Source organism: Bubalus kerabau, chromosome 3 (assembly GCF_029407905.1).
Source record: "Bubalus kerabau isolate K-KA32 ecotype Philippines breed swamp buffalo chromosome 3, PCC_UOA_SB_1v2, whole genome shotgun sequence".
NCBI lineage: Eukaryota > Metazoa > Chordata > Mammalia > Artiodactyla > Bovidae > Bubalus > Bubalus kerabau.
Window position 1 is genome coordinate 186,528,416 of NC_073626.1, and position 24,740 is coordinate 186,553,155.

At 48.1% G+C, this 24,740-nt stretch overlaps 1 protein-coding gene across 1 annotated transcript; it reads left to right on the plus strand.

Annotated features, from left to right (window-relative positions):
* Window positions 1-9,112: 9,112 nt before the first annotated feature.
* LOC129647963 (phospholipase A2, membrane associated-like) lies at window positions 9,113-11,431 on the plus strand. The gene is made up of 4 exons (XM_055574873.1): window positions 9,113-9,152; window positions 9,566-9,710; window positions 9,954-10,060; window positions 11,289-11,431. Exons 1-4 carry the CDS (start codon window positions 9,113-9,115, stop codon window positions 11,429-11,431), a joined length of 435 nt encoding a protein of 144 aa, XP_055430848.1.
* The last annotated feature ends 13,309 nt before the right edge of the window (window positions 11,432-24,740 follow it).

The following is a 24,740-nucleotide window of genomic DNA, read 5'->3' on the forward strand; positions in this document are numbered from 1 at the left end:
TGCCCTAGAGTTGGACAAATGAGTAAATACACTGAATAATGAAGCTCTGTTAGAGAAAGAAATTCTAAATAGGGAAAGGGAGTGGAAGGGAGATTCAAGACAGAGGGGACATATGTGTACTTATGGCTGATTCACATTATTTTACGGCAGAAGCCAACACAACTTTGTAAAGCAATTATCCTCCAATTGAAAATAAATTTTAAATAAATCAATAAATCGGGAAAGGGAATCCTCTGGTGTTAGATTGGGATTGGAGGCATCGATGTTAAATCATTGTGTGAGTGCATGTGTGTGTGTGTGTGTGTTTGTGTGTGAGCGTTTGTGAGAGAGAGAGAGAGAGAATGTTTTACTTCCCAACTTTGACTGCTGAAAAGGCCCAGAAGCAGTGACATCCCAGGAGCAATATGCACCCCTGGCTCCCAGATCTTTGTTTCTAAATACCATTGTCAAAGGGAAGAAAAACAAGAAAGAGAGAAGGAAGAAAGGAACCAGGACTTGCTGGAGAAATGTCTGATTCCAGGGCTTGGGAATGTTAAATAAAAGATAAGCTTGAAACATCTTGTGGGGAGAGGAAGGATGTGCTAAGAAAAAAAGATATTATGAGGGTGTGCCAAAAGGACATAAACTGTCAACTTGAAGGTGCTCTCCACACCGAGATGGAACATTTTGACCAAGAAAGCAAATAATGGTTGTACTGAATTATAACCCATGGATGAAAATAATGAGTACGTATTGATGCTATTGTTCAGTCACTAATTATCTGACTCTTTGTGACCCCATGGATTGCAGCATGCCAGGCTCCTCTGTCCTCCACTATCTCCCAGAGTTTGCTGAAATTCATGTTCATTGGGTCAGTGGTGCTATCTAACTATCTCATCCTCTGCTGCCCCTTTCTCCTTTTGCCTTCAATCTTTCCCAGCATCAGGGTCTTTTCCAATGAGTCAGCTCTTTGCATCAGGTGGCCAAAGTATTGGAGTTTTAGCTTCAGCATCAGGCCTTCCAATGAATATTCAGGGTTGGTTTCCTTTAGGATTGACTGGTTTAATCTCCTTGCTATCCAAGGGACTCTCAAGAATCTTCTCCAGAACCACATAATGATATAAATAATTGAATACATTAATGTAAAGAAAAGCTCTTACCTAGAGTGGATTTCAAATCCTTAATGTTGAAGGAATGAGGGTCCCAAAAGACACCGATTATCAAACTGTTGTAAGAACAAAACATGGATTCAAGCTAAAATTAGTTAGTGGAAGTATGAGCAGAAATGATCTCCCAGTAGCTCCCTCTGCCCAAGATTATTACTAATTACAAAAGGAAAAATAATAACTGTTCAGTGGAGAAACTGGGCAGATACCACCTTAACCACGTGATCAAGATGAACACCAATACACTAACATGTGTAAGCAGATACCCAGTGGGAATTTGCTGTATGACTTCAGCTCGGTTCAGTCTCTCAGTTGTGTTCAATGCTTTGCGGTCCCATGGACTGCAGCATGCCAGGCCTCCCTGTCCATCACCAGCTCCCAGAGTGACCTCAAACTCATGTCCATCGAGTCGGTGATGCCATCTAACCGTCTCATCCTCTGTCGTCCCCTTCTATTCCTGCCTTCAATCTTTCCCAGCATCAGGGTCTTTTCCAATGAGTCAGTCCTTTGCATCAGGTGGTCAAAGTATTGGAGTTTCAGCTTCAGCACCAGTTCTTCCAATGAATATTCAGGACTGATTTCCTTTAGGATTGACTGGTTGGATCTCTGTGCAGTCCAAGGGACTCTCAAGAGTCTTCTCCAGCACCACAGTTCAAAAGCATCAATTCTTTGGCACTCAGCTTTATTTATAGTCCAACTCTCACATCCATACATGACCACTGGAAAAACCATAACTTTGACTAGACGGACCTTTATTAGCAAAGTAACATCTCTGCTTTGTAATATGCTGTCTAGATTGGTTAAAGCTTTCTTCCAAGGAGCAAGTGTCTTTTTAATTTCATCGCTGCAATCACCATCTGCAGTGATTTTGGAGCCCAAGAAAATAAGCCTGTTACAGTTTCCATTGTTTCCCCATCTATTTGCCATGAAGTGATGGGACCAGATGCCATGATCTTAGTTTTCTGAATGTTGAGTTTTAAGCCAGCTTTTTCACTCTCCTCTTTCACTTTTATCAAGAGGTTCTTTAGTTCGTCTTCTCTTTCTGCCATAAGGGTGTCATCTGCATATCTGAGGTTATTGATATTTCTCCCGGCAATGTTGATTCCAACTTGTGCTTCATCCAGCCCAGCGTTTCTCATGATGTACTCTGCATATAAGTTAAATAAGCAGGGTGACGATATACAGCCTTGACATACTCCTTTCCCTATTTGAAAGAAGTCTGTGTTCCATGTCCAGTTCTAATTGTTGCTTCTTGACCTGGATACAGATTTCTCAGAAGGCAGATCAGGTGGTCTGGTATTCCCGTTTCTTTCAGAATTTTCCACAGTTTATTGTGATCCACACAATCAAAGGCTTTGGCATAGTCAATGAAGCAGAAGTAAATGTTTTTCTTGAACTCTCTTGCTTTTTTTGATGATCCAACAGATGTTGGCAATCTGATCTCTGGTTCCTCTGCCTTTTCTAAATCCAGCCTGAACATCTGGAATTTCATGGTTCACATACTGTTGAAGTCTGGCTTGGAGAATTTTGAGCATGACCTTGCTAGCATGTGAGATGAGTGCAATTGCGTGCTGGTTTGAACATTCTTTGGCATTGCCTTTCTTTGGGATTCATGACTCATGGAACTCAAACTGGGGCTCTGTGATAACCTAGAGGAGTGGGACTGGGAAGGAGGTGGGAAGGAGTTTCAAGAAGGAGGGGACATAAGTACACCTATGGTTAATTCATGTTGATGTATGACATTGTAAAGCTATCATTAATCAATTAAAAATACAGAAATATTTTTTAGAATGGTAATAAGAGCTCTCATTATCACATACCATAGATTAGATCTCCTGAGAAAGGTACAATATCATTTCTATGATATTCTTGCCAAAAAATGCATAACTTCATTCTAATCATGAGAAATATCAGACAAACTTGAACTGAGGAACACTCTAAAATGCCTTAGCAGTGCTCTTCAGAAGTCTCAAGTTCACAAAAAGCAAAGAAAGACAAAGGAGCTGTCACAGATCAAAAGAGACATAGGAGCCCTAAAAATTACATGTGCTAGGAGATCCTGGGTGGAAATCTGGACTAGAAAAAACAAAAGATACTAATAGGAAAACAGATGACATTCAAATAAGGTCTGTAGATTAGCTAATCATGCCCATTTTCTGGTTTCCATAATTGTATCGTGGCTATGTGCAGAATGTTAACATTCAGGGGATGAGGGGGATATAGGAATTCTACGTTTGCAACTGTTGACCTGAAACAAATACCTAGACTGTCAGATATTTCCCAGCAGTGGTGGGTTTCTTTGGCATCAGCAGAGCATAACTCGGGGTCTGCGACAGTGACGCACCACACGCAAGTCCCTGCATGGTAAGGAGAGGAGAGCTCTTCTGTAGAGGAACAAGGGACGTTGGGAAGGGCTACAGGAAACAAAGCTTCCTTGGCTTTCCCTTGGCTGGGTCCTCACCAGGAAGGAAGACCGGTGTTTCCTTCTTCCTATCTGGCTCTGCTTTCCTTACAGGGTGTGAAAGTTCTGCCTTCTAGCTGCCCAACTCAGTTTCACTGAAATTTCTATTTATTCATTTCTTACACAACTTTCCTGTAAATGTATTTCCAAATTATTATTTTTTTAAAAAAAAGAGTAGTGAGTACCTTTTCCTTAGAAAGGAAAGAGTAGGAACCAGAGAGTACAGGAAAAAGTCCAGCCATAAATAATCCTGATATTGGAAGCAACCACTGATGAAAGGCTGACTCTTCTAATTATGAATAACGCAAGAAAACTTTTCTGACTGTCCCATCGGGGCACATCCATCCCACATAGAGTAGCAGCCATCTTCACACTCCTGCCTCCTCTCATCCATCTCTTTCCCCTTGCTCATCACTAACTAAATTTCTACAGCTGACTCTTGAACAACAAAGAGTTGAATTCTGCAGGTCCAGTAACACATGGATTATTTTTCCATAAAAATATGTGAATTTAGTAAATGCACTGCAGGAATACATAAGCTGAGGTTGACTGAATCTGTACGTATGGGGACTATAAGATATTAAACGCTATGCACAGTAACTATAAGGCTATGCGCAGACTTTTGACTGTGTGGCGGTCGGCATGCCTGATCCTGCGCTGTTCAAGGATCAGCTGTGTATCACGTGTCTGTTGTGTCTTCTGTTTTACTGTCTGTCTCTCTTCACCAAAATGTAAGCGCCATGAGAGTAGAGAATTTTTCCTTCTTCACTGATGTACTCCAAGTGCTTAAATTAATCTTTGGGGGATGTCCCTGGTGGTCCAGTGGCTAAGACTCCACTCTCCGAATGCAGGGGCCTGGGTTCAGTCCCTGGTCAGGGAACTAGATCCCACATGCCTCCAGTAAGATTCACATGCTACAGATAAAAAGATCGCCCGTACCACAACAAGGATCTCCATACCTCAACAGGCAGGACCTGGTGCTGCCGAATAAATAAATAAAAACAAATATTTTTAAAATGTATTTTTAAAAGATATCCTTTTAAACAGACATAAATAAATATATTAGTCTTTGGATGAAGGTGGCTGGAAAGTGAAAGCGTTAGTTGCTTAGCCATGTGCAGCCCTTTGCCACCATACAGACTGTAGCCCACCAAGCTCCTCTGCCCACGGAAATCTCCAGGCAAGAATCCTGGAATGGGTAGCCATTCCCTTCTCCAGGGGATCTTCTCAACTCAAGGATCGAACCCAGATCTCCTACACTGCAGGCAGATTCTTTACCGTCTGCAGCCACCTGGATGAAGGTGGCTAGACAAGAAGCCAAATCATGGACTTTGATTCTTCAGGGAGATCTTGAAAAGATGAGGAAAGGAGAGGCAGTGTGTGACATCACCAGGGTCTTTGGGGACTGGGGCCTGGACGTGATACCAGGAGCCACCAGGGTATACGGAGGGGGACCAGAATGCTTGTCATTGAATGACAATATTCTGAACGGAGGTGCCTAACAAAAGGCCGCAGTCTAGCTAGCCCATCACCTCTGAGCCTTCATGTAGGCCTAAAACAAATGGCCAGGGGAGTAAAAAATCTGTTGACTAAAAAAAAAGGCAGAACCTAAACTTTGAGAATTGCTTTACTTGGGGCATTACTGAGGGCTTCAGCCCGGATGCAGCCTCTCAGGTAGCTCTGAGGACGGTACTGAGAGATGAGGGAGGAGCCAGGATATACAGGGGCTGGGGAAACACACACACACACACACCCCAAATAGGTAGTAAAACATCAAAAAATCACTGTTAATTAAAGCAAAACCAGACATCTCAGGTTAATTAATTTAGCGCTTTTCTCTGTGTGGGCAGATGCAAGAGTCTGGCCTTGGTCTTCTCTGGTGGTCCACTGGTTACAGCCCACCTGCCAATGCAGGGGATGCGGGTTCAATCCCTGGTCCAGGGAGATCCCACATGCCTGGGAGCAACTAAGCCTGAGCACAGCTGCAACTACATCAGTCCCTCGAGAGGCCGTGAGATGCCTCTGGAGTCCACTTGCCTAGAGCCTGTGTTCTGCAACCAGAGAAGGCACTGTGTTGAGAAGCCTGCGCGCCTCAGCAAAGAGCAGCATCCACTCGCCATGATTAAGAAAGCCCGCAAAGACGACCCAACACAGCCAGTAAATTAACTAATTCCCTTAAAAAGAGTCTAGCGAAATCACTTCTGTGGTATACACCTTACCTAACCTAGCATCAGTACCCTCTTTTTGCCTCCACCCTGAGTCCCCTCGGGATGCTCTGTCTGGGGTGGCTGCTGGCTTGATGGCCACCCCATCCTTTGTTTACTGAGATGGCAGGGGGCATTCTTTGTCCACAGACCCCAGATTGCCAAGACCCACAGAGATCCCCAGATGTTATATCAGTTTGCAAGGAATTTGTACCAGGTACCACGACCTGACTAACTTAAACAACAGAAATATCTGCTCTCTCAGTTCTGGAGCCCAGAAGTCTAAGATCAAATGCCAGTGAGATTGGTTCCTTCTGAGGTCTGTAGGGGAGGGTCTGTTCCCTCCTCTCACCAGGCTCTGATCATGACATGGCCATCTTTAGGGTTCCTCAGTGTATAGAAGCATCCCCACCTCGATCTCGGCCTTCACCTTCACGTGGAATTCTCCCAGTGAAGACGTATGTGTGTCTCTCTGTCCAAACTTCCCCTCATTCTAAAGACACTAGTCATCCTGCATTAGGTCCACCCTAATAGCCTTATCCTAACTCATCACCTCCACAAAGGCCCTCTTTCCAAATAGAGTCACATCCTGAGGTCTTATTGGAGGTCTGAATTCAACGTAGGAATTTGGCGGGTTCACGAGTCAACCCTTAATACAGGTCTAGCTCTTCAAGGAAATTGTATCTTCAAGATGAAAGCGGCCTGGGATGGCTGTTCGTTGGTATAGATGGGTTATTGCACTGTAAACCCTAACAGTTGTTTGGCGTGTCTGTCTGGGTTTTTGTAAAGTAACTTTCCGATAACCTCCAATTCATGCCTGAAAACCTCTGATTGCCAGGCATCCACGTCCAAGACGGTTATCTAGAATAAACACCTTGCCAGGCACACCTTTGTTTTAGAGATTTTAGTTAATTTGACTATTGGGGCCACCTATTTTTTTTACTTCTCTTCCTGCACTTTCCATTACGGCTCAGGTATTTTAAATCCACCAATAAAAAGTGAACACAAAAAAGCCTAGGCCCCCACCCTTGACCCCAATAAAAGCGGAACCCCAGACCCAAGATCTCAGTCTCTCTACCCTCAACGGTGCTGCGGGCCTCCAGGCGTGCTGTGTTCTTCCAGTTCCTGTAAGTAATAACCTTTATTCTTTCAAAGATCTCTGATGATTATTGTTAAAGGGCATCTTGCAGTTGTAAAAAACCGCGCCGGCTGATCCAGCCACAGCACTGGTTAGAGATGGGCTGAGAGTGCCGTGCGACAGGTTTCCCACTCACTGCGCTCAATGACCAGCGCTGTAACAAACCAAAGTGCCAAAGTGTATTTCTTGCTCATGCAAAGACCTTTGCACGTCTGCAGGATTCTTCCGAATAAGTGTGCTCCATGCTGGGACTCAGGAACCCAAGCTGCCTTCATCTTCTGCTCCACCATGAGGGGCACAGAAAGCCTGGGGCGTTGTAGCTGGTCTCTGCCTCGCTTCTGCCTGGCAGTGGCCCTCAGCACCGAGGCGCACAGTTTGCTGGCAGGATTCAGTCTCCTGAGCCTAACCTGGAGGGGGGCCTGGAGAATGTGGGGAGCAAGTGAAATGATGGTGGGCAACATCGCCTCTGCACACTGGCATTTTGGGGATGGGTGTGGGGAAGGGTTAACTGAAGGCCCCAGGAGCTAAATTCTTAGCAGTGGTGAAGGGCATGAAGAAGGCATCTATTTGGGAGATAGAGTCACAGTCTCCCTGAGGCTGAAGAAGAAAGAGCAGTAGATTCAAGGAGCATCAGTCAGTTCCATCTCCAAACAGGTGACGACTGGGGATGAACTGTCAGAAATGCGTGCCTGGAGCCGGGGTGGAGGGAGGCTAGGACACCCTCTAGCTTTCTCTAGAAGGAATGGAGGGAGAACAGAAGATAGAGGAAGGAAAAGAGCAAGTGGAGATGCTGGTCCATGTCAGTGGGAAGACCATCTGCCCCACTGCAGTTCTGTCCCTGCAGAGGTCCCAGGGGCCACTGGGGGCAGGGCAAATCCCCAGCACCTCCTGAAAGCCTCACCTCCTGGTGCTTCATGGAGGCTTAATATGTGCTTACTGTGGATGACTGACTGATTGAATGAATAACACTAAATGCGCTATTTCTTCTTCCCAAATGGCATACTTAGCAGGAGAAAGGAACCGGTCAGCAGCAGGTGGCCCCTGCCCTCTCCTGAAAGTGGGTTCAAGGCGGTGACTAGTGGTCACACCCAGACCTGATTATCAGAGTTCATTCACTAAGGAGAAAGAGATTACAGAATCATCTAAAATTTGGCACATAAGGTGTTTCCATCCTCAGCTCTGTCCTGCTAGTTGATTGATGAGAGGCAAAAATAAGGGGAGATTGCCTGGGGGAGAAGCATGCAAACTTTGAGTCCAACACCTGGCCATAAGGCCACCCCGTCCCCTAACCCACCAACCCCCAAGCTCCCAGAGGGATCAGGTATTTAACTGGAGTTTGGAATAAACAAGGCGATCTCTTGCGGATGTTAACTTGGGATCCTCTGAGAAGTAAATAGCCAGAAATGAATACCCAGTCCCTGATCACTGGCTGCCTTCAAGTGGCTATAGTGTGTGTGTGTGAGAGTGTGTGCAGGCACATGCAGGCACCCATGAGCACAAGTCTGCATGTGCCTGATTTGGTTAGACAAGAGGGTATGGTGTGCACAAGTGTGTTGTGTACATACGTGGATATATTGTGATAAAGGATGTCCACCATAGTAGGTGAGCACAAGACTGTATGTTTTATGCATTCACTTGGGTGTGAGTAGGTGAGTGTTTGTGCAGGTGTAAGTGTTCAAAGAGAGGCTGCTGCTTTAGTTCTCAAAAAAAACACCGCAGATTGGACTCCATGGGCAGAATTCCCAAGCCTTGACTCCAGTGTGGGGGATGAGTAAGAAACATCTAACGGGGGACGCACAGCCTAAGACCTCAGGGATCTCCCAGTTTTGTGCAATGATCTGGTCACTGCCTTCCAGGAACTCTCAGGTGGGTGAGGAGCATGGAGGTCTCGTTGGTGTGTATTGCGAGGAGGCATGGTCTTGACCAGTGGAAAGTTTGACAAAGCTGGGAAGTGCCCCCTCCACGTGTACTGTGTGCCTGATGAAGGCAGTCATGCTGGATCCCACCTGGGGATGAGGAGCGTGTCTGTGAGTTCTTCTAAAGGCTCTCTTCGTCAGAACTGCTGGATGCTGGCAGGAAAGCAGAGCCCAGGGCAGAAGCCAGTATCACCTGGGAGAGGGGTCTAGGCCGTCCTATCTGTGTTTCTCCCCACAGAAACCTCAAGATGAAGACCCTCCTGCTGCTGGCAGTGATCATGGCCTTTGGTAAGAGCTCATTCTACCTCTCACCCTGGTGGCTCAGAGGATAAAGCATCAGCCTGCAATGCCGGAGACCCAGGATCGATCCCTGGGTCAGGAAGATCCCCTGGAGGAAGGCATGGCAATCCACTCCAGTATTCTTGCCTGGAGAATCCCTTGGACAGAGGAGCCCTGGTGGGCTACAGTCCACGGGGTCGCAAAGAGTTGGACACGACTGGGCAACTTCACTTTCATTGTCACTCACCAGAAGGGTGACAGCCCAGGGAAGGAGGCTTCTTCATCCCCAAGGCTCCCTTCCCCCGCGTCTGTCCCCCTCTCTGTGGGAGGAAGGCAAGGACCTTTGTGGGGAGGGGGAGTGGCAGAGAGAGGCAGAGGTGGGCGTGCAGTCCCAGGTCCCATCACCAGGCAATTTCCTCCAGCCCTTCTTCAGGTCCATGCAGGTTTGTGGGATTTTGCAAGAATGATCAAGCACACAACAGGAAAGGGAGCCCTGTTCAGTTATGGTGCCTATGGCTGCTACTGTGGAGTGGGTGGCAGAGGATCCCCCAAGGATGCAACGGATTGGTGAGGCCACCCCAGCCCTCCCGCCTCTGCCCACTTGTGGCCCCGGCTGGGGCGGGAGCCGAAGCCCCACGTCAAAGAACACCAGCGAGGCTCAGCTGAAAAAGCAGCCATCCTGGTGGAAACTGTGCTCCAAACTAGTCCCGTGTCCCTGGGTCTCTGCTCGGGGTCAAGCTGGGTGAAACCACAGGCACTGGGCTCCCTGGAGCATGGGGAGGCCGCCCCCATAGCTCAGTCTTGTCACAGGTGCTGTTGGGCACATGACTGCTGTTACAAAAAGCTGAAGTATCATGGATGTGGCACCAAGTTCCTGAACTACAACGTGTCTATCCGCCGGGGCCAAATCACGTGTGGTAAGAGCAAGTCCTACCGACTGCACCCAGCCTCCTCTCCTCTTTTTCCTGTGTTCCCTGTGCCAGGCACCAGAGCTAGATACAAAGGGACAGGTCTCTGCCTCAAGGGGCTCACAGTTGAGTGGGAAGTAAGGAAAAGGAAAATACAACTCGGTGGAGTCTGATGTGCAGTGAGGAAAAGGGCGGGGCTCTGAACACAGCCTGAAGGTCAAGGAAGGCTCCTCAGAATGAGGGTCAAGGAAGGCTCCTCAGAATGGTGACCTCTGAGCTGCAGTCTCAGGCGGAGAGGAGTCAAGGGGAAGGAGGGTTGGGGCATCCCACCAAGACGACACAGCAGGGTCCAGGGGGCCAGAGGGGGCTGGAGCAGTTCTGTGCTGTGGAAGGGAAATGTGAGGATGAGACAGAGTGGTGAGTAATAATGCCAGAGAGTAAGAAAGATGTTGTGTTCTGTTTACATTTTGTCCTAAAGAATTAGCGAGCTCTTGGGGAAAAGAGTGACATGACCAGACTTGCATTTCAGAGGACTTGCTCTGGCTGAGGGTTGATGGAGACTGATGGAAGGGGGTGTATTGTCATGATGCAGACAAGAGACAGCAAGCCCTTGACCTATAGCAATGGTGGTCAGCTGGGGCAGCTTCTCAGCTGTGTTGCCAAGGATCCAGTCCTTTCCCAACCTTCTGCTCTGCCACATTGGCAATGTGATTCCGAGGCACACTTAGAGCTTCAAGAGTTGTGGCTTCACCCTACAAAAGAGGCTTTCCTTTACAAGCCTCTTTCCAGAGAGAGGAAATTCATCCTTCCCGGAAGCCCCCAGCAGACTTCCCCTTGGGGCTCCCTGGTCAGGGCAGGGTGACGTGCTTCCCCTACACCAATCACTACAAAGGAAACGGGGATGACCATGACCTATCAAGAACCATTCCCCGACTCCAGTGGCCAGGGACTTTGCACCTGAACACATCTGCTGGGGAGAAGAAAGAGACAGTGGCCAAGAGAAAGGCTTTTCACAGAATCCCAGTGCTCAGCTGCTGGTGCTCTCATGACACTGGGTGTGGGCTTTCTGAGGGCCCACACAGGGCCCTCATCAGCCAGTAATATCTGAACGTCAATGCTTGTCCCAGACTAGAAACCCTGGGAGAACAGGGGCTGTGTCTTGTCCCTCGGAATTCCCAGAAGAAACCATAGAATATGAACTAACCCCCACCCTGTTTTTATTTTCTTGTGTTTTCAGTGGATCAAGGCGTGTGTAGACGTATAGTCTGTGAATGTGATAAAAAAGCTGCCATCTGTTTTGCAAAGACCCAGAACACCTATAATAAAAAGCTCCAATACTACAGAAACTCTCTGTGCACAGGGCATGCCCCGCAGTGCTGAGAGGCCCCCGATCCTGGACGCCTTACCACCCAGTGCTGAGCCTCCACTCTGACACCCAACTCCCTGCCCTAGCCATGTTCCCTCACAAATGAAGGAAACCCCATCTTCCATCCTAGAGACCAGCCGGGAGCCCTTCTCTCCCCCAACAGAAGCCTTCTATTTGGAAAGAGAAGCGCAGATCTGGGCATGTATGCCAAGCTCCTTGCCCCCGCTTCCTTGGACAGCCAGAGGTTTTGTTCCTCCTATTTCCACTCTTCTTCAAGCTCAAAGTCATGTTTAGCTGCGGCAGCTACACTCCTGGTGGGCTCTTCTGAATAAAACAATTTACTTGGCAAACTGTATGTGAGTGTGTGTGTGTGGTACTCACAGGTACTTCTAGTGTGAAAACAAACCAGTACGAGGGAATAGCTTGAAAGGGGTTAAAAATATGGGCTTCCCTGGTGGCTCAGTCGGTAAAGAGTCTGCCTGGTGTGCAGAAGACCTGAGTTCGATGCATGGTTGGGGAAGATCCCCTGGAGAAGGAAATGGCAGACCACTCCAGTATCCACGGACAGAGGAGCCTGGCAGGCTCCATGGGGTCCACGGGGTCCCAAAACATTGGGCATGACTAAGGGACTGACACTTCACTTAGCGTCAGACTGGCTGAGTCAAACCCCCACCACCACCACTTCCCTGAGCCTTAGCATCCTCATCTAAATGGAGATCGCTTTGTCCCAAGTGCCCCCTGGCTTATTGGGGAAATTAAATGGGTAATGGACATAAACCGCGGGCTCTGACATGTCTGCCTCTGTCCTTATTGTTACAAGAAAAAGCCAGCCTTCCACCCCTCCTATCTTGGCCAAGAGCAGCTCCTGCTGGCCTGTTGGGGAGAGACAGAAGCACAGCTCCTGGTGTTTGGGGGTCTATAATCCAAGTCTTCTGTGAGGCACAATCTTCTATGTTGCCGCCCAGAGGTGGGTCAGTGTAACACTGGCCACCAGTGGGGCTCTCAGGGCACTTACCCCCTCACCCAGGGCTGGCTTCCTGGGCTTGTGACCCAGGCAGAGTCCCAGTGGGCACTGCGCCTACTTTACAGCTCTGTCCAGCCGTCTCAAGTTGTTAATGACGTGGAATCCAGCATTTTGTTCTGCACGGGGACCCACAAAGTACGTAGCTGGTCCATCCCTCACCTGGATGCTACTTCCCCTCTTGTCATCCAAGGCTTCTCTGAGATATTCCCACCTGGACCAGAATTCTTCAATAATCTCCACCAGAGCTGCTGGCTCTGTACAGTGGGGAAGGGCTCAAGGAAACAAAGAGTCTGTGGCTTTTCATGGGCTGAGTCCTTACCAGGAAGGAAGAGGACTCATTCCTTCTTCCCACTGGGCTCTGCTAACATTCCAGGATGTGAGACCTCTGCCTTCCGGCTCCTTAATTATATTCCATTGAGGTTTCTGTTTATTTGTTTCTTACATAATTTTCACATAAATGTATTTCCACATTAGAAGTTTTTTTTTAAAGAGTATTAAATAATTTTTCCTCACAAAGGAAGATTAAGAATCAGAGCACAGAAAAAGTTCAGGCATAATTCTGATTTTGGAAACAATCCCTTATACGAGGCTAGCTCTTCTAATTATTAGTAAATGAAAACATTTCTGAGCGTTGACTATCCTGTTTGAACACGTCCATCCCATAGAAAGTAACAGGACCTCCCCCAGGATGCTCCCGCTGCCCCTCATCCATTTCTGCTGCCTCTTCCCTCTTGCTTCATCACTGTCTAACACCACACCGTTGACTCTTGAACAACAAGGATTTGAATTGCTCAGGCCCATTTATACACAGATTTTTTTTTTTCAGTAAATAGACATATACACTACAGTACTACAAAAAGATGGCTTAAAACTCAACATTCAGAAAACTAAGACCATGGCATCCAGTCCCATCACTTCATGGCAAATAGATGGGGAAACAATGGAAACAGTGACAGACTTTATTTTCCTGGTCTCCAAAATTGCTGCAGATGGTGACTGCAGCCATGAAATGAAAAGACGCTTATTCCTTAGAAGAAAAGGAGGTTTCTATGAGAAACCTAGACAGCATATTAAAAAGCAGAGACAATACTTCACTGACAGAGGTCTGTATAGTCAAAGCTATGGTTTTTCCAGTAATCATGTATGGATCTGAGAGTTGGAACATAAAGAGGGCTGAGCGCCAAAGAATTGATGCTTTTGAACTGTGATGTTGGAGAAGACTTTTGAGAGTCTCTTGGACTGCAAGGAGATCAAACCAGTCCATCCTAAAGGAGATCAGTCCTGAATATTCATTGGAAGGACTGATGCTGAAGCTGAAGCTCCAATACTTTGGCCACTCTTCGGCGAAGAGCCGATTCATTAGAAAAGACCCTAATGTTGGGAAAGACTGAAGGCAGGATGAGAAGGGGATGACAGAGGACGAGATGGTTGGATGGCATCACTGACTCAACGGACATGAGTTTGAGCAAGCTCCAGGAGATGGTGAAGGACAGGGAAGCCTGGCATGCTGCAGTCCATGGGGTCTCAAAGAGTCAGACATGACTGAGCAACTGAGCAAAGACAGTGCTACATAATCTGAGGTTGGCTGAAGCCACGTATATGGGGAATCACAAATACTGAGCCCACTGTGAAGTTACAGACAAACATCTGACTGTGCAGAGCATCAGTGTTCCCAACACCCACGCCATTCAAAGGTTACCTGTGTATCACTCACCTGCTGCATCTTTTGCATAACCTGTCTCTCTCCACTAAAATGTAGTCCCCATGAGAGTACTTTTGTTTTCTTATCAATGTACTCCAAGTGCTTAAATTAGTTCTTGGATGAAGGTGACTGTCAAGAGGCCAGACCACTGATTTTGAATTACTGGGAAAAATCCTGAGAAGATAGGAAAAGGCAGGGCGGTGTGTGACATCACCAGAGTCCTTGAGTGTTGGGACCTGGACACGATTCCAGGGGCAGCCAGGATACACAGGGGTGGGGCATGTTGCCTGCCATAGAAACAGTATTCCAAAGCTGAGGTGTGTGACAGAAGCCCAGGGTCTAGCGCATCACCTCTATACCCACATCTAGGCCCAGGACAGATGTAAGAGCAAAAATCTGTTGATGGAAAAAATGCAGAACCTAAACATTGAGAATTATGCTTTACTGGGGGCTTTATGGAGGACTTCAGCCCGGATACATACTGTTGGGTAGGTCTGAGGGCTGTCCTCAGGGGTAAGGGAGGAGTTGGGATATGTAGGAGATTTTGTAAAAATAAGCAAACAAACAAAAAAGCCTGGGTAGTTAAACACCAAAAGATATCTGCCAGCTAAAAGAAAACCTGGTATCTCAAGTTAATAAATTTGGCGCTTTTCTATGCATTAAAAGATGCAAGAGTCTGGAGTTTATGCAATCATCCCTGTGCCTTACCTCGTGCACCTTACCTGCCTAGGGCTGGTACCCTGTTTTCCTCCGTTCTGAGTCTCCTCGGGGGCACTGCCAGGGCTGGTGCCGGGGTCCAGCCCCGGCTGATCCAGGGAGTTCGAAGCGGGGACAGCATCGGCGAGGATCAGGATACAATAGCTTCAATTAGATATTAATTAGAGATGTAAAGAGTAATAGAATGAGGATAGCTCAGTAGGAAAATTCAGTGGAGAAAAGAGGCTGAGTAGCTTGGTTTATGCGGGAGACCAATAAAACTTCAAGACAAGAAGTTTGCACCACTTACGTAGGCCGCAGGCGTCCTTCCGTTCTCCCGAAGGAGAGGAGACACTGAGGCCTCCCCAGTCGGATCTTAGAAGCCCAGGCATAATTAGTAAGCATGGCAGGTTCTGCGCTCCAGATGGAGACTCAGCCAGAGTGAGAGAGAGAGCGACATGGGGAGACCAGTCTTTCGAGGAACTGATCCCAATTCTTTATTTTCCATGGTCTACTTTTATACACTGAGATGTTATGCAAAAATTACGCGGGGTGAGCAGTCCTGACTTTTATCAAAGTCAGGTGCTTCAGACAAATGTATACAGAGGTCTTAGGGGTGTTACATCATCTTCTGGCCAGGGGGCCTGCTGACAATTTATGACCCTCTCCTGACAGTGGTCAGTCAACCAGGACACTCATTTCTCCAGGGGTGATTATTCTTAAAACAGATGCCACCCAAATAAAGTTACATTCCTATAGGGTGAGGGTGTAGTGGGTTTTAGTTAAGGAAAGAATTTACTTAGCCTAAGGTCTAACGTGATTAATATCAAAGGTTAATACTTATTTCTTCTATATATTCATTAATGTGTGTAAGGACAGGGGATATGGAGACTTAGCAACAAACATTGGCTCAACAAATGAAAAACCCTTCACCAATACAATTTCTAATCAGCCCATTATACTTATACTAATAGTTTTCTAACTTTTCTAAGGAACCTGTTTTTAGAAGGTTTAAAGCATCTCGTGCCTCTCACGGTTGGGAGGCTGTGAGCAATCACATGTGGCCAGACAAGCCTGTCAGGCAGGCTAGAGAACCTTCAGAGGAGTTTGTAGGTTAAAACACTCTTGTCGTGCCCAGGAGTTTTTATTAACTGGAGCTCTAAGTTAACTCCTTCTCTGAAAGAGGTGGTGGGGGACAGCCCCCCGTAAACTCAGAGGTGTAGGTGGGAGCACAAAGTAGTAAAGCAGGCAGGCTCTGGTTATGGGGGTAGATGCTCGAGGATTTCCAGGGGGACTCCTGAGGCTCGATCCCACCTTTGCGTATGTCGAGCCTCCTTCCTCATGACCTTTGCCACGGGCGGAGTGCCTCACTCTGGCCCCCAACAGGCTGGTACCGTTTTCCTCTGTTCTGAGTCCCCTCGGGGGCACTGTAGGGGTGGCTGATGGCTTGACAGCCACAACGTCTTTGTCTCCTGAGATGGCAGGGGGCATTCTTTGTCCTCAAATCCCATGTTGTCAAGACCCATGGGGATCTTTAGAGGCTGTGTTATTTGCTAGGAATTTGTACCAGGAACCATGACCTGAGTAGCCTAAACAGAAATATCTGCTCTCTCAGTTCTGCAGCCCAGAAGTCTAAGATCAAGGCGCTGGTGAGGTTGGTTCCTTCTGAGGTCTGTGGGGGAGGATCCGTTCCCTCCTCTCCCCAGGCTCTGGTGGTGACCTGGCCATCTTCAGGACTGCTTGGTGTATGGAAGAGTCCCCACCTCCTCTCGGCCTTCACCTTCATGTGGAATTCTCCCAGTGAAGACGCATGTGCATTTTTGTCCAAACGTCCCCTCTTTCTAAAGATACCAGTCATCCTGCGTTAGGTCCACCCTAGTAACCTTACCCTAACTCATCATCCCCACAGACCCTCTTTTCCAAATACAGTCACACCCTGAGGTCTTACTGGAGCTCCGGATTCAATGTAGGAATTTGGCGGCGACACGAGTCAACCCTTAATGCAGGTCTAGCTCTTCAAGGAAACTATATTCAAGATGAAAGCGGCCTGGGATGGCTGTTAATAGATAGGTTACTGTAGTGTAAAGCCTGACAGCTGTGTTGGTTTTTTGTAAGGTATTTTCCTGATAACCTTCGACTGGTGCCTGATAACCTCTGGTTGCCAGGCATCCAGGTCAAAGATAGCTATCTAGAATCAACACCTTGCCAGCCAGGCCTTTATTTTATAGATTTTGGTTAATTTGACTATTTGGGCCACCTGTTTTCATGTGTTTGTTTTTTTCTCTTCCTGTGCTTTATGTTACTGCTCATGTATTTTAAATCCACCAACTAAGAGTGAGCCAACAAAAGCCTAGGCCCCTACCCTCAACCCAAATAAAAGCAGAACCCCAGACCCAAGATCTCAGGCTCTCTCTACGCTTGACCTCGCTGTGGGGCTCCAGCTGCACTGTGTAACTTCCAGGTCATGTAAGTAATAAACCTTTATTCAAGGATTTCTGATAATTATCATGAAGGGGTGTCATGCAATCGTAACAACTATGAGGTCTAATCCAGCCACTGCACTGGTTATTGATGGGCTGAGACCACCATGCTTGCTGCTCACTGATCTCAATGATCAGTAGTTTAACAAACCAAAGTGTATTTCTCACTCATGCAAAGTCCACTAAATGTCTGTGGACTCTCCCAGACAAGGGTCCTCCACGCTATGACTCAGGGACCCAAGCTGCCTCCATCTTCTGGTTCACCATTCAGGGCACAGAAACTGGGGCACAGGACGTGGCCTTTGCCTCACTTCCACCTGGCGGTGACCCTCAGCACTGATGCACACGTTTTGCTGGCAAGATTCAGTGTCCTGAGCCTAACCTGGAGGGGGGCCTGGAGAATGTGGGGGGCAGGCAGAATGGGGATGGGCATCATAGCCTCTGGTCTCTGGCTTTTGGGGGGTGAGTGTTGGGGACTATTAACTGAAGGTCACACAAGTTAAACTCTTAGCAGTGGTGAAGGGCTTGAAAAAGGCATCTGTTTTGGAAATAGAGTCACTGTCTCCCTGAGGCTGAAGAAGAAAGAGCAATAGATCCCAGGAGCATCAGTCAGCTCCATCCCCAAACAGGTGAGGACTGGGGGGGTGGGGGGGGCGGCAGTACATGCCTGGGGTGAGAGTGCCAGGATCCCTGGACAGTCTCTGGCTTTTTCTTGAAGGGGAGGGGAAGGAAGAGAGGAAGGAGGAGCCAGAGAGAAGCTGGAGGTGCTGTTCCAAGCCAGGCGAGTAGGTGTCATCTGTCCCACTGCAGCTCTTTCCCTGCTGGGGCCGCCAGGGCCCCTGGGGGCAGGACAAGCTCTCATCAGCTCCTGAGAGGTTCACGGGGGTCCTGGCACTTTGTGGAGGCTTAGCATGTACTTCTTGAATGACTGGTTTATGGAATGAATGAATAACACCAACTGCCCTGATTCTTATTTCCAAGTGGCTTACTTAGCAGCAGAAAGGAAAAATCCTTGGTCAGCAGCAGATGGCCCTCTCCTGGAAGTGGGTTCAGGAGGGTCACACCTGGACCCGGTTATGGGGATTTATTCACTCAGGAGGGAGTCCCACAGGAAAGATGACAAAATAACCTACAATTTCGGCATCAGTTAATGGAACATAAGGATGGAAAAAACCTCAGTTCTGTACTGTTGATGAGAGGGGAAAAAAGAGGATTGCCTAGGGTGAGTAGCATGCCAAACTCTGAGTCCCCCAACTAAGGGGAGTATCCCCACCCCATCCCCTACCCCACCAAGCTCCCAGAGGGATCAGCTATTTAACTGGAGTTCAGAATAAACAAGGTGGTCGCTTGGAGACACCAATTCAGGATCCTCTGAGAAGTAAAAAGCCAAAAATGAATATCCAGTCCCTGATTACTGGCCGCCTTCAAGGGTGCCTATAGTGTGTGTGTGTGTGTGTGTACATGCATACATCCATGTGCACAAGCCTGCACATGCCTAATTTGGTATGACAAGAAGGTATCTGTGCACTAGTGCATTGTGTGCATAAGTGAATATATTGTGTAAAAGGGTGTCCACATTAGTAGATGAGTATAGAGTGTGTATGTGTACATACATGTGTGTGAGTAGTTGTGTATGTGTGCATGTACAAGTGAAAGTGAAAGTCACTCGGTTGTGTCCAACTCTTTGTGACCCCATGGACTATACAGTCCATGGAATTGTCCAGGCCAGAATACTGGAGTGGGTAGCCTTTCTCTTCTCCAGGGGATCTTCCCAACCCAGGGATCGAACCCAGGTCTCCCGCATTGCAGGCAGATTCTTTACCAGCTGAGCCACAAGGGAAGCATGTACAGGTTTAAGGTTTGAAAGAGAGGGTGCTGCTATAGTTCTGGAGAAAGACACCGCGGATCCAACTCCATGGGTGGAGTTTGCAAGCCTTGACTCCAGTGTGTAGTGGGGAGTAAGATACAGCTACTGGGGGGCACAACACACAGCCTAAGACCTCAGGGATCTCCCAGTCTGGTGGGATGGCCTGGTCACAACCTTCCAGGAACTCTCAGGGGGGTGAGGAGCATGGAGGTCTCTGCAGTGTTTCATGGGGGGAGGGGGTTCTTGACCAGTGAAACTCAACAGAGCTGGGAAGCGCCCCCTCCACGTGTACTGTGTGCCGATGAAGGCAGTCACACTGGACCCACCTGGAGCTGAGGAGCGTGTCTGTGAGTTCTCTTATAGACGTCTTCATCAGGATCGTTGAATGTGAGCAGGACAGCAGGGGCCAGGGCAGATGCTGGCGCCACCCGGGAGGGTCTGTCTGTAATTCTCTCAACATGAAGACCCTCCTGCTGTTGGAGTTGATTATGGCTTTGGTAAGAGTCGACAGTGACCTCTCACCAGAAGGGGAGCAGCCAGTGGAGGGAGGCACCTCCAAACCCAGCTTCCATTCCCACTGCATCTGGCCCTCTCTCAGTGGGAGGAAGAGAGGTTGTCTTGTGGGGAGGGGGAGAAACAGAGGGAAGTCACAGCATCTCAGGCCCCATCACCAGGCAGTGCCCTTCCAGCCCTGCTGCAGGTCTGTGGACATCTGGCAGATTTTCAGAAAAAGATCAAGTACATGACAGGAGGAGAACCTGTGACCACTGATGGCTTCTGGGACTGCTCCTGTGCAGAGGTGGCAGAGGACCCCCCAAGGATGCAACGGATCGGTGAGGCCACCCCCAGCCCTCCCGTCTCTGCCCACTTGTGGCCCGGCTGGGGTGGGAGCTGAAGTCTCGTGTTGGTATTCCATGATCAAAGAACCCCAGGAAGTCCCTGCTAAAAAAGCAGCCAGCCCGCTAGAAACTCCACTCTAGACTATTGGAATGTGCCTGGGTCTCTGCCCAGGTCAGTGGGGTGTGACCTGGGGCCCTGGGGGTGGGGGGTGGGGGCAGCCCCAATAGCACAAGCTCGTTGCAGGTGCTGCGCAGTGCATGACTGTTGCTACAAAAAGCTGAAGAATCGTAGGTGTGGTACCGCGTCCCTGAAATACAACTTTACTCTCTGCAGGGGCCTAATCGTTTGTAGTAAGAAAGAGTCCTACGCCTCCATCCAGCCTCCGCTGTCCATTTTCCTGAGTGTCCTCTGCGCTGGGCACCAGAGCTAGATATTAATTCAAAGGGACAGTGCCCTGCCTCAAGGAGCCCACGGAGGACTGGGGAGTTACACAAATGAAAAAACAACATGGGAGATTCTGATAGGAAGTGAGGCAAAGGGCTCTGAACACCAAGAACGGTGACCTCCATGCTGAGTCTTCCAGGCTGTGAGGGGTCGGGGGAAGGCGGTTGGGCACATCTGAACAAGAGGATACAGCCAGTTCCAAGGGGCCAGAGGGAACTAGAATGATTCTGTGCTGATGAAAGGAAGTGTGAGGATGAGACCGAGTGGTGAGTGATGATGCTGGAGAGGAAAAAAGGGGCTAGTCAAGTCCCCAAGACGATATTGTATTTAGATTTTGTCTGAAAGAATTAGGGAGTTCTCAAGCAAAGACGTGATGTATTCAGGTTTACCTTGCAGAGGACCGACTCTGGTCCTCTGCATCATGATCATGGAATAACAACACGAGTGTGGTATGGAGTGTGGTATGAGTGTGGATGGAGACAGATAAGGGGGGCCATCGTCAAGATGCAGACAAGAGACAGAAAGCTGTTGACCTTTAGCAATGGTGGGTCAGGATGCAAGGGGCGGAGAGTGCCATTATGATAGGCCCGAGGGTCACCTGAGCTTGGTGCTTGACTGGGAGCTGTTGGATGGTTGTACCACCGTGAGGATGGTACCACTGAGAGGGCCTGGTAGGAGAGGGCAGGAAGACTTCCACTGGGAACATGTTGAGTTTGGAAACTTCCAGAACACCGAGGGAGATGAGCAGTAGGCAGCGGATAAAGAAACACACAGATGAAGGGAAGGTCTGGACACAGATTCAGGAGGTGGCCACAGAGAGCCGAGAGTTGGATGGACCCACCCACTTGATGTTTAAAGGCCCAGAAAGGAGAAAAGCAAGGAGGTCAAGGAGTTGGGCCAGAAGGAGATGATTAACAGCAGCCAGTTTAACAGAGGGGTCCTCCAGGATAAGGGCTGACCAGGCTTCTTGGATTTAGAGGCAGGAAGACCACTGAAGACTCAGTGGGAGCTGTTCCCATGGATCTGTGAAGGCAAAGCCAGATTAGAGTGGGTTGGAAGGTGGGTGGCAGGAAGAGAGGTTGCAAGTGTAGACAACCTTCTGGAGCAAGTTTGGCCATGAAGGGGAGGAGAGGTGGGTGGTGGCTGGAAGAGACTGCCTAATGCCCCAGACAGCTGACCCACAAGTAGGATTTTGAGAAACCATGGACTTTTCCTTAACAGCCTGAGGTCTCTGAGATCAGAAATTGTGACTTCCCATCATGACCTTTCCATAAGGTCATGTGTCTTTAGCAGGCTCTGGGTCAGTTCAGTTCAGTTCAGTCACTCAGTCTTGTCGGACTCCATGGACTGCAGCACTCCAGGCCTCCCTGTCCATCACTAACTCTCGGAGTTCACTCAAACTCATGTCCATTGAGTCGGTTATCCCATCCGACCATCTCATCCTCTGTCATCCCCTTCTCCTGCCTTCAATCCTTCCCAGCATCAGGGTCTTTTCAGATGAGTCAGTTCTTCGCATGAGGTGGCCAAAGTATTGGAGTTTCAGCTTCAGCATTCCTCCTTCCAATGAATATTCAGGACTGATTTCCTTTAGGATGGACTGGTTGGATCTCTTTGGAGTCCAAGGACTCTCAAGAGTCTTCTCCAACACCACAATTCAAAAACATCAATTCTTTGGCACTCAGCTTTCTATATAGTTCAACTTTCACATCCATACATGATTACAGGAAAAATCATAACTTTGACTAGACGGACCTTTGTTGGCAAAGAAATGTCTCTGCTTTTTAATATGCTGTCTAAGTTGGTCATAACTTTTCTTCCAAGGAGTAAGCGTCTTTTAACTTCATGGCTGCAGTCACCATCTGTAGTGATTTTGGAGCCCCAAAAATAAAATCTGTCACTGTTTCCATTGTTTCTCCATCTATTTGCCATTAAGTGATGGGACCGGATGCCATGATCTTAGTTTTCTGAATGTTGAGCTTTAAGCCAACTTTTTCACTCTCCTCTTTCAATTCCGTCAAGAGGATTTTTAGTTCCTCTTCACTTTCTGCCATAAGGGTGGTGTCATCTGCATATCTGAGGTTATTGATATTTCTCCCAGCATCTTGATTCCAGCTTGTGCTTCCTCCAGCCCAGCATTTCTCATGATGTACTCTGCATATAAGTTAAATAAGCAGGGTGACAATATATGGCCTTGACGTACTCCTTTCCTGATTTGGAACAAGTCTGTTGTTCCATGTCCAGTTCTAACTGTTGCTTCCTGACCTGCATACAGGTTTCTCAAGAGGCAGGTCAGGTGGTCTGGTATTCCCACCTCTTAAAGAATTTTCCAGTTTGTTGTGATCCACACAGTCAAAGGCTTTAGCATAGTCAATAAAGCAGTAATAGTTGTTTTTCTGGAACTCTTTTGCTTTTTCGATGATCCAGCAGAAGCTGGCAGTTTGATCTCTGGTTCCTCTGCCTTTTCTCAATCCAGCTTGAACATCTGCAAGCTCACAGTTCACATACTATCGAAGCCTGGCTTGGAGAATTTCAAGGATTACTTTACTAGTGTGTGAGATGAGTGCAATTGTGCAGTAGTTTGAGCATTCTTTGGCATTGCCTTTCTTTGGGATTGGAATGAAAACAGGCCTTTTCCAGTACTATAGACACTGCTGAGTTTTCCAAATTGGCTGGCATATTGAGTGCAGCACTTTCACAGCATCATCTTTTAGGATTTGAAACAGCTGAACTGGAATTCCATCACCTCCACTAGCTTTGTTCATAGTGATGCTTCCTAAGGCCCACTTGACTTTGCATTCCAGGATGTCTGGCTCTGGGTGAGTGATCATACCATTGTGACTATCTGGGTCATGAAGATCTTTTTTGTATAGTTCTTCTGTGTATTCTTGCCACGTCTTCTTAATATCTTCTGATTCAGAAGGCTCTGGATGACAAGCAACAAGATGCCCATCTAACAGAGGCTCAGAGAGTGAGGAAGTCTGAGTCTCCTGTAACAGAGTCTGGGAGAGGGCAGTGCCAGAGCTGGGGCACCTTCTCAGCTGTGTTGCCAAGGATCCAGTCCTTTCCCAACCTTCTACTCTGCCACATTGGCAATGTGATTCCAAGGCACACTTAGAGCTCCAAGAGTTACGGCTTCACCTTATGGAAGAGGCTCTCCCTTCATGCATGGCTCTTTTTGGAAATTCATCCTTCCCGGAAGCCCCTAGCAGACTTTCCCTTGTGGCTCGTTGGTCAGGGCAAGGTCACTTGCTTCCCCTACACTGATCATTACAAAGGAAAAAGGGATGACCATGACTGGCTTACACCCATTAAGAAGCATTCCCTCACTCCAGGAAACAGGGGCTTTGCACCTGAACACATCTGCTAGGGAGGAGAAAAAGACAGGGCTAACAGCACGGCTTTTCACAGAATCCCAGTTCATGGCTCGTGTCCCCATCAGACTGGGTATGGGCTTCTAAGGGTAGGAATTCTGTCTCCCCATCAGTCAGAAATATCTGGACATTGGTGCTTGTCCCAGACTAGAAATTCTGGGAGAACACGGGCTGTGTTATTCCCTCAGATTTCCCATGAGAAACCCGAGAATATTAACCAAGCATCCAGTGTTTGGCCTTCCTGGGTGGTGCTAGTGGTAAAGAACCCACTTGCCCATGCAGGAGAAATGAGACAGTTTCCATCCCTGGGTTGGGGAGATCCCCTGGAGAAGGGAATGGCTATGCACTCCAGTACTCTTGCCTGGAAATTCCATGGACAGAGGAGCCTGGTGGGCTATAGTCCATATGGTTGCAAAGAGACAAAATTGAAGCGACTTGGCACACACATGTATTCCATGTGTATTTTCTTGTGATTTCAGAGGATCAGGACTACTGTAAGCATCAAGTGTGTGAGTGTGATCAAATAGCTATCCTTTGTTCTGCAAGAAACAAGAAGACCTCTAATAAAAAGCTCCAAGACTACAGCAACCGTCAGCGCAAAGGGAGTACACCCAAGTGCTTGAGAAGCCCCTGAGCCTGGACACCTTGCCTCCTAAAGCCGAGTTTCCACTTAGCACCCCACTCCCTAGCCTAGCCACGTCCCCTGGCAAATGAGGGAAACCCCCTCTCCCATCCTAGACACAAGTCAGGAGGTCTTCTTGCCCCAAACAGAGCCTCTGTCCAGAAGGAGACGCTCAAGTCTGGGTGTGGATGTCCAGCCCCTTCCCCCCGCTTCCTTGGGGAGCAGGCAATTTTTCCACCGCTCCACTCCTCGTCAAGTCCAATGTCATGTTCTGCTG

Excerpts from the sequence above, each read along its gene's own strand:
- LOC129647963 (XM_055574873.1), top strand. The coding sequence starts at position 9,113 with ATGAAGACCCTCCTGCTGCTGGCAGTGATCATGGCCTTTG. Across the intron at positions 9,153-9,565 it reads GGCAGTGATCATGGCCTTTG|CCCTTCTTCAGGTCCATGCA; the intron begins GTAAGAGCTCAT and ends AATTTCCTCCAG. Across the intron at positions 10,061-11,288 it reads CCGGGGCCAAATCACGTGTG|TGGATCAAGGCGTGTGTAGA; the intron begins GTAAGAGCAAGT and ends TTGTGTTTTCAG.